Raw genomic sequence first — 10,014 nt, forward strand, 5'->3', positions numbered from 1 at the left:
GGTGAGAATGTTCCAACATAGCGTAACCTTGCGTGTTTACAGTTAAATTAGCTGGTTTTCAACACAACGGATATGTGTCTCATGCTACCAATGGTATAAAATAGGCTACTACTCCCTCTGTCCCATAATATAAGAACGTTTTTGACATTAAGATAGTGTCAAAAACGTTCTTATATTATGGGACGGAGGGAGTACCAGTTTTTTCAACCTTGATTTAAACTCTTGTTATCAGTCATCTAGTGAAGAAACTGTGGAGTGTGGTGATCAATGGTATTAGGCAAACAATGTGTTTGTCTGTGACACTGAAAATTGGACTGGCGGATTGTTGCAAGACATCAACTTGAAAAATAATTTTGCATTCAGAGGCTTAGAAAATGAATTTTAAGTCTTGAACAAAGGACTTGTCTCTTTTATTTGTCCAACTATCCAAATGAGCAATCTTGTATTCAGAGGCTGGATAATTTTAAATTCTTGAAAAGGGCATTTAGTATATTTTTGTCCAATTATCCAAATGCTACTTTTCGATATAAAACATTTAAATTCATATTACAAGATTATGGGCCAGTTCTTTTGCAAGATTCTCCCAGAATCAGACCCCTACCCAGCTTCTCCCAGAATCTTCAACCCCTATTTGTTGCAAAAGAACTGGCCCTATATCCATGTACAAGATGACAAAATCAAACAGGAGCATCATTCAAATCTAAGTTTATATTCTGTACGCGAACGTTTAAAGTGGACAAACTATTTCCATTGCATAAAGTTCGTAGAGCAAAAATAGGCAGTGAAGAAAAGCTACAAAAAACAACATTCTGACTCTCCCTAATTAGTTAGTGAAGTAACAAGACTGACTAGCATCCGAAAAATTCATGCAAGTGTAGCTCTTACACGAGAATATTATTTACAAAATAAACGGGAATGTAGTAAAATAACATAATAAACAGGGGAGTTCACCTGTGATAACTGCATAGCAGTCCTCATGAAATGAAATATTGATGGTAATTCCTCCTCTTTAAATCCAGATACACCATCAATGCTGCAACATTAACAGACAAGTCCATCAGAAAAGCTTAGAATGACACAGCATACACAGTATTAGTAAGTTACAGAATTGCATACAGCAGCAATAAACTATATCTGAAATCCTAATTTTCTATTGGATGTGTGTCATTGTAATCTCAGTGCTGGAAATTTCCAAAAGGAAATAGTATTATTGATCATTTGACTATAAGGCAGCCTTACAATAACAAACCAGACAAGATGAACGTTGTCACCTATGTTTTTGGCTACAACCCTAAGCCATACATTTTACATTGACATAGCCAGATACAAGATCCAGATATTCTACTGTAACACAAAATCCAGTCAACCTTGTTTAAGTAATGGTGAGCTATAAAGAAATATATTTTAAAGCATTTTTGTTTGGCAAGGCCATTCAGTAGTCATACATAAGGATAGCACTTCCAAGAACCTAACAAAGTAAGGAAATCCTTGTCACACATGACAGGCCAGGTCTGGCGCACATGCTAATTAAGGTCAAATAGTTTCGTTCTCCATTCAAACATTCATAAACTCTTATGTATTACTACCTCCGATCCATAATAAGTGTCGCAGTTTTGAACTAACCCCAGTTCAAAACTGTGACACTTATTTTGGATCGGAGGAGGTAGTACATAGGAATTTCAGCAACCTTGAAAACATATTCACAGAAACTGGGAACCAACAACTTTAATTCTTGAGAACAAAAAGAAATATGTAATATGGTCCAGTTGTCACTGGACAGAACATACTCGTGAGGGGGGTGATAAGATGTTGGCCAAAGTTTGCACTGTTCCTCCCACTCTTCTTTCGATGTAGCAGAACAACTGGCAACCTGTTAAAAACTTTCACCAATAGTCAACATTTAACAGGCTTCTACTGTAAATAGCTTCCTAAGTTTAAGTTCTTCCTAGGCAGCATTAAGTGATTCTTTGTTATGCATCAAGAGTGTTAACTATCTCCATTGAATATCAGTGCATTCTGGGAGATGGAACGTGTTGCTTTCAGATTGTTTACATGTGACACACCATCCAAATAAATAATATATTGGTGGTATTTGCCAGAGATGAAATTAGACATCACGATTTTCATCCACCATGAATGCATGCCAAAACTTACAACAAGAGTAGAAAACAAGCAGGTGAAGCTTAATGTTGTCATTTTCACGTGCTTATCTTAATACAAGAACATATTATGAGAAGGCTATAACCTTAAGCTATAACTATCATACCGAACCGGTGTTTTTAACATTGCTCCAATGCCCAACAAAATGAACTGATTTGAGTTAATTTCTCCAAGGATAACATGAGTACTCACTTTTGCAATGAAAGGACTCAAATGGTAGTTGTCCACTATCTTTTGCACTTCTTCAGGAAAACCTTCACTGCAATTGTCAGGCCCAGTGGAAAGGCATAAGATGATTGATAACTCAGAATTTTCTGTCAACAAAAAAATGATAGAAACTTAGAATGGGGGCAGCGAATTGTTTCACTATAATTACTGGTCACATGGTAGACTCAGTTTAAAATACTGCAAGATGCTCAGTTTTGTTTCCGCAGTCTATGACTTGTCTGCTAGCATTAACTGATTATTAAGAGCTCTGACATATTCAGTGGTTCAGCAGCAGAAAGCTATGGTATTTCTTCTCATGTAATCATATGAAATCATTGTGTGCATTGCACTCAGAAGGCAAACAGAAAGTAATTGAGAAATAGATAACGACGCATATACCGCCACACCCAACACGCCGACGCACCCGCTTGACATGCCGTAGATTCTCTAATGGGCATACTTGATTCAATTGCCTGAAACAACAGTTACACCAATAAATCAGCGTGTTCAGTGTTTTGAAAATAATAATATGTTAAGTTTGTAAAAAACAACCAAGCTAGTAACTGCATATTATTAATTTAGTACCAAATCTCCAAATAGAAGGCCAAAATGCCAGTTAGCATACTAAGTCCATTCAGACAATAGAAATTTAGCATGCAATCACAAAAAAAAAGTTTCCTATAAAAAGGATCAACAGCCTTTAGTTTTGCTTTGATGTTAGTGCAAATTTGTTTCTTGCACAAAACTAAAACGTAGAGTCGCAGTGCCCAGGGTAATCCCCAGCTCCACTATTATGTAATTATTTCACCACTTAATCAATAAAATTATTTTATTAAACTCTATAAATTTTCATATTATTTAATTAACTTCTGTCAATTTATATCCACAAAGTGAGGTTTCTCAAAGCTGGAATCCAGAAGGTTATTGAACTGTATTATCAAATATGAATTGAAGTAGATGGACTCCGGATGCATGCCACGATGCACCATACACAAGAAAATTTTCCTATTCAACAGAGTTGAGATCTAAATACAAACATCAGTTCAGGTACACCATACTCAAGTTAAAGCAACCGTCGAACCTCCATATGATCTTTTCACCTATTTGTTCAAAGAACAAGGAATAGTTTGCGCTCTATCCACCACAAACCATGTTAACTGTAGTTAAACATTCCTAGCAGTGCTGAAATGTACCATTTGAGTAAAAACTACTTAGAGAAGAAGTTATTACTACCTGATGAGAGCATTTGTTACCTTGGGCAAAATGTTCGCTGCCACCACATCAACTATTAAGCAAAAAAGACAAAAAAAATCAATGAAACTACAATAACAACAAAATCGACAAGAGCAATAAAGGAGATTAGGAGATACCCGTGGAAGGTTGGAGGGAAGTTGGATTGCCAGGGACCTCGGTGAGCTCCCACGCCATAATGACCAATTCAAAGCTAAAGTTGAGAAAGAAACAACTCATGATTTTGTAAGGCGAATAGATTAATTAAGCGTAATTTGCAAGTTGTAGCAACAGAACAAAGTGGACAAGAAACGGGTAAAAAACTACTGGCTTTGGAGGCGGCAGAGGTCAATCGGGAGGTGGTGGCAGCTGTTCCTAGGGTGGCAGAGGCAGAACCGGCGATGGTAACATCACCGGAGATGAAGAAGACGGTGGACTGACTGTTTTGACAGTGTTGGGGACTGTCAGAATCACTCAGGAGTTCCCATGCTGCCAACCATGGCCAGCAATCAATGTGTCCACGAAAAACCCAAAAAAATTTTAGAAAAGGAGGAGGACCCCCGGCCTCTGCATCTGGACGATGCATGCAGCCACTGCATACCAGGAAGGAAAGCTGATTGTTTCTATCTAACGGGGCATTCACTAAACTAGTAAGAATGCTTGCAATTTGACGATGCCCTGCATTCAGGCTCTGTTTGGATACAGGGAATGGAATTGGAGTTCGAAATCATAGGGTAATTTCCAATACACCCTGAAATGGAAATGGGCTATGATTCAAATTCTATTGTTTGGTTGCTGTTTGGTTTCAAATCTAGTCAACTTGTGAATCCCAATTCCTGTTGGGATGCACACTTGTTGATTCGTTGTTTTTGACAATGTGGCCATAATCGAGAGAACATTATTATGTAGCGTTGTTGTACTTAAACCGTGGCCATTTTTAGTTTAATGTAAATTGATCTTTGGATGCACATTACCTCGGCCTTGATCTGATCTGCTCCCAAAACTCTGTCTACGGCTCCAAGCTGACCTGCGAGAGGGAAGACAGATCAGATTCTGTGCAGCCAATAAGGGAATCGGGGTTTGAGAGATTGCTCGATTTCTAGGTTTTCGTGAGAGAACAAGCTGGCTGTGGAGATAACGTACTACTACAGGAGAGGGGAGGGGAGGCGACATGGTGGACAGAGAGCCAGTGGGGCTATGGGAAGTGGAGAAGAGGCGCCATGGGAGGGGGTGGAAGAGAGGGGCAGCGGGAGAGGGGGGGTAAAGGAGCTGCTGCTCAAGGGAGCATAGAAGCGCTGCACCTGCGCAGGAAGAAAGCTCGAGGGGCTGAGGGAACTCACCTGCGTCGCCGCCTTGCACTTTGCTGACTTGCAATCGCGGCTGGCCAGACCGGGATGAAGCCGTGCAGGACTAGTCGCCGGAGGGCAGCTTGGGGGTGCCGGGTTGGCGCAACGCAAGCTGCTGTTCGTTGGTCTAGTCGCCGGCGGCTTGGGGTGCGAGCGCCGGCGTGTGTGGAGGCGGCGCAAGGTTGGGGCGTGCAGGTGCAATAAGCTGCTGTACGTTGCTGGACTTGGGCTTGGGCTAAGGTCTGAGCGGAGGAAAATGCTCTGAAGGAGACACGCGGGCCGTTAATGCCAGTGGCCGCCCAAACAGGCTGAATCTCTACCGAGCCCACGCACAAACTACAACCAACATGAGCAATCCCCTAAAAAACCAACGTGAGCCAAAAATAATAATAATACGAAATCACTAGAGGTCCCACTCTCAACTTCTCTTGTGTTGACAAGTGACTCACTTCACGTGTGGCACTTGTCGCAATGTTTGTGTTATTTATTTGGTTCATTCAGTTTTTCAAAATATTTTATCTCTTTAACCGTTTTCATTCTTGTGTTTTTGTGTCGAGATCTTCGAAACTGAATCTCATGTTGATATATTTGGACAAACTTTATTTTTAGAAAAAGGAAATAAACCGAAAGCACAACTATGCTTTTCTACTTTCCAAAAACCACTTTTAAAAGCACATGTGTATATTCACTTTTCGATAAGCACTTTGAAAAGCACATATGTGCATATGTGGTTTTTACTTTTTGAAAAGCATAGCTATGAGCAGCACATATGTGTTTCACACCAATGAAACACAGGTGTGCTTTTTGGAAAGCACAGAAAAACGTAGTTGTGTTTTCACATTGTGTGCTTCATACGAGGAAACCGAAAAGTAAAGAAAAAATCTCGAAAAACCTATAGGAAAACCAAAACGCGTGCAGAACTAAAAAAAACAAGCCCCCCGTGGATGCGTGCAACGAGAGACGTGATAACTATTGGGCGCACCACATGTCAACGTAGAGCGGTCGTGAGTGACCGTTGGGGGTCCATGCAAAAAAGATACCTACAGTTATGGCAAATATAACAGATGCGCTAGGGATTGAATCCCTATCGTATTGACATTTTTATGCTATTTTGGTTCGTCGGACGCTTGAAAAGGACATATAAAATATAACACTCCTAGCGACCAATGGTTGTGCATGCTGATTTTAAGTGCTAGCCTTAAGGCCATCTCCCTTGCAAGTTGCTTAATTAATTAAAATAAATAAAGAATTTAATCATCTAACATCCATGGAAGAGTTTGTGGCTTCAGCACTAATAGTAGTGTACAGGAGCTTGTCCGATTAGAAATTGTTGAAGCATCCTCCGTCCTTCTTCTCCAACACAGTCGATGCAAGCACCCATGCAGAAAACCAAAAACATGTTTAGTTTGTTGAGATTTTTCGAGACTTCTTAGCACCTGGGATAACACCAACCTCTAGTTAAAACAACCACGTGAGAAAAAAAAAGCCCAAGCGTCGGACGACTCATCGGCAGCGAGCTAGCAGAAATTCTGCATTTGCTCGACATTTGGACAAAACGGCCACAATACTGACCCTAGCATCTGGCCTAAGTGACGGTGTTGTAAATGACCTTAAGCCATCTCCATTGTAGGGCGCTTCTTTGACACTTGCAGGGAGTAATAAAGATTGAGAAATAAAAAAAATATTTAAGCATTTTCTCCACAATGCTAGGCGTTAATCATGGTCGCTAGTATTGAATAAAAACAAGGGCTAGTGTTGCCTTCCATAACTTGTGCGGGAGGGGAAAGAAGGCAAACGCCCGATGCATTAGTTGAGATCGACGCCAAACGTGACACCGGGATTTTATCAATCAACTGTCGATTTGCTAGGAAAGAAACCCTAGCGCCTTCCCTTGGTTCCCCTCATTGGAGGTGCCCTAAGGCCATCTCCATTGCAAGGCACTTCCTTAGGCGCATACGAGAAGAAGAAAAGATTGAAAAACTAAAAATCTATCTAACCGTTCCCTCCCGATTGTTAGGCGATAATCATGGTCCCTAGTACGGAGTAAAAACAACGGTCAATGTTGCCTTCAATATCTTGTGCGGAAAGGGGAAGGAGGCAAGCGCCCGATGCATTAGTTGGCATCGATGCCAAACCTGACGCTGAGATTTAATTAATCACTTTTCAATTTGCTACTAAATAAATCCTAGCACCTTCCCTTGCACCCCACACTATAGGTGCCCTAAGGCCATCTCCATTGCATGGCTCTTCTGAGAAAAAAAATTAAAGATTGGAAAACCATAACAACTGTGTAAGTGTTCCCTCCATAATGCTAGGCGCTAATCACAGTCGCTAGTACTGAATTAAAACAATGCCCAACATCACTACAATATCTAAGCTCCCACGAATGTAAGCCCTGTGAGCGCTCCGGGATGGAAGGATCAAATGACCACGTCTTTTTTAAGAGAACCACTTAGTTTTTTAGGAGAACCATGGGTTTTTACTGGGTGAGTAGGTATTATTTTTCTTTAGAAAAAAATATGTTTTTGGTCCTTCAAATTCCCCAAAAGTATAGACTTGCTCCCTCAAGTTTTTTTTGATATACATTTGGTCCTTTAAGTCTCAAAACCGGATAAGCTTGACCCAAAACCAAATTTTAAGCATGTTGAACGGGTTTGACCACTTTTGACCAGGCTTGATCATGTTTGACTGATGAACAGTAAATTAAAAAAAATAGTAAAAAGATAAAAAAATCTGAAATTTTGTGGCAAGCAAGATGCTTGGGTGCCCTAGGTGCGTGTAATTTTTTGTGGTGTTTAAAATAATAGTAAAAAAATCAAAAAATATCTGAAATTTTGTGGCAACCAAGATGCTTGGGTGCGCTAGGTGCGTGTAATTTTTTGTGGTGTTTCGACATTCGAGGAGCACATGGAAAAAATGGCTCAAAAAGCCAAAGTTTGATTTTTAGCCCCTCGGATGTTATTTGAATACAAAAAATTACACACACCTAGCGCACCCAAGCATGTTGGTTGTCACGAAATTTCAGTTTTTTTGTATTTGTTTGCTATTTTTTTGATTTTACTATTCATCGGTCAAACCTGGTCAACGTGGTCAAACCCGGTCAACATGCTCAAATTCTGGTTTTGGACCAAACTTGTGCGGTTTTGAGACTTGAAGGACCAAATATATACTAAAAAATTATGAGGGACCAAGTCTATACTTTTGGAGAACTTGAGGGACCAAAAACATATTTTTCTGTTTTTTTTGACACAGTACAATCGAAGTTGCTCACATACACTCATCGCTATGAATGGACACACGCACACCCTATCCCTATGAGCACCTTCAAGAGACCGAGCCGACACATTATCTTGAGATTGACGAAGTCAGCACAAACGCCTTCGTAGTTGATGGAAACATCTACTTCCACTGAACGCGCGACCCAAAAGGCTTGAAATAAACCCAGGAAAATGCAAGCACAAATGTCAAGTCTGAAACTTGAACTCTGGTGGGAAGTGTGGATACCAATGTCCTCCTAACCATCCAACAGTAGATATTGTTGACTGCTTGGGTCAACCATCCAACTACGTGTGTCCAACACTTGATAGGTTACGTGTCACTTACTCCCTAATCTAAAACCACGACATTTATGTTAGATCAGAGGGACTACTTTTTTGCTAGAGAAAAAAGGTTTACATGTCGCTCATGTACATCTAGCATGAGGGGAATTAATGACGCGACCAACTATATCTACGCATGTCAAAGTGAAGTACCATCGCACAGCCGCACGATCACCGTGATACGTCTCTATCGTATCTATAATTTTTTATTGTTCCATGCCAATATTCTACAACTTTTACATACTTTTGGCAACTTTTTATACTATTTTTGGGACTAACATATTGATCCAGTGACCAGTGCTAGTTCATGTTTGTTGCATGTTTTTTGTTTCGCGGAAAATCCATATCAAACGGAGTCCAAACGGAATAAAAACCGACGGAGATTTTTTTGGAATATTTATGAATTTTGGGAAGAAGAATCAACGCGATACGATGTCCGAGGGGGCCACGAGGCAGGGGGGCGCGCCCCTGACCCTCATGGACACCCCGTAAGGCGGTTGGAGCCCTTCTTTCGCCGCAAGAAAGCTAATTTCCGGATAGAGATCGTGTCCAAAATTCAGCCCAATCGGAGTTACTGATCTCCGGTTATAAAAGAAACGGTGAAAGGGCGGAATGAGGCGCGCAGAAACAGAGAGACAGAGAGACAGATCCAATCTCGGAGGGGCTCTCGCCCCTCCCATGCCATGGAGCCCAAGGACCAGAGGGGAAACCCTTCTCCCATCTAGGGAGAAGGTCAAGGAAGAAGAAGAAGAAGGGGGGCCCTCTCCCCCTCTCTTCCGGTGGCACCGGAACGCCGCCGGGGCCATCATCATCACCGCAATCTACACCAACAACTTCACCGCCGTCATCACCAACTCTTCCCCCCTCTATGAAGCGGTGTAACCCCTCTTTTACCCACTATAATCTCTACTTAAACATGGTGCTCAATGCTATATATTATTTCCCAATGATGTATGGCTATCCTATGATGTTTGAGTAGATCCGTTTTGTCCTATGGGTTAATTGATGATCGTGATTGGTTTGAGTTGCATGTTTTATTATTGGTCCTGTCCTATGGTGCTCTCCGTGTTGCGCAAGTGTGAGGGATCCCCGCTGTAGGGTTTTCAATATGTTCATGATTTGCTTATGGTGGGTGGCGTGAGTGACAGAAGCACGGACCCGAGTAAGTAGGTTGTTTGCATATGGGAATAAAGAGGACTTGATACTTTAATGCTATGGTTGGGTTTTACCTTAATGATCTTTAGTAGTTGCGGATGCTTGCTAGAGTTCCAATCATAAGTGCATATGATCCAAGAAGAGAAAGTATGTTAGCTTATGCCTCTCCCTCAAATAAAATTGCAAGAATGATTACTGGTCTAGTTATCGATTGCCTAGGGACAAATAACTTTCTCGTGACAACAAGCTCTCTACTAAAACTAACTTAGTTGTGTCTTTATCTAAACAGCCCCTAGTCTTTATTTACGTGCTCTTTA

At 41.0% G+C, this 10,014-nt stretch overlaps 1 protein-coding gene across 16 annotated transcripts in view; it reads right to left on the reverse strand.

Moving 5' to 3' along the window:
* Positions 1-5,125, reverse strand: part of LOC123120744 (tRNA-specific adenosine deaminase TAD3) — a 6,990-nt gene extending 1,865 nt beyond the window's left edge. For 2 of the 16 annotated variants that reach the window (XM_044540730.1, XM_044540728.1), the window contains exons 1-8: positions 4,938-5,125; positions 4,572-4,624; positions 3,738-3,811; positions 3,601-3,652; positions 2,767-2,840; positions 2,353-2,474; positions 1,788-1,870; positions 952-1,033 (exon numbers count right to left, since the gene is read on the reverse strand). In XM_044540730.1, coding sequence (XP_044396665.1) covers positions 952-1,033; positions 1,788-1,870; positions 2,353-2,474; positions 2,767-2,840; positions 3,601-3,652; positions 3,738-3,795 — 471 coding nt within the window. In that variant the 5' untranslated portion in view covers positions 3,796-3,811; positions 4,572-4,624; positions 4,938-5,125. Of the gene's footprint in view, positions 1-951; positions 1,034-1,787; positions 1,871-2,352; positions 2,475-2,766; positions 2,841-3,600; positions 3,662-3,737; positions 3,812-4,571; positions 4,625-4,937 lie in introns of those variants that run through there. The other 14 variants (XM_044540731.1, XM_044540733.1, XM_044540734.1 and 11 more) reach the window with 14 other exon arrangements.
* Positions 5,126-10,014: the final 4,889 nt, after the last annotated feature.

The sequence above is a fragment of the Triticum aestivum genome, chromosome 5D (genome assembly GCF_018294505.1).
Source record: "Triticum aestivum cultivar Chinese Spring chromosome 5D, IWGSC CS RefSeq v2.1, whole genome shotgun sequence".
Classification (NCBI taxonomy): domain Eukaryota; kingdom Viridiplantae; phylum Streptophyta; class Magnoliopsida; order Poales; family Poaceae; genus Triticum; species Triticum aestivum.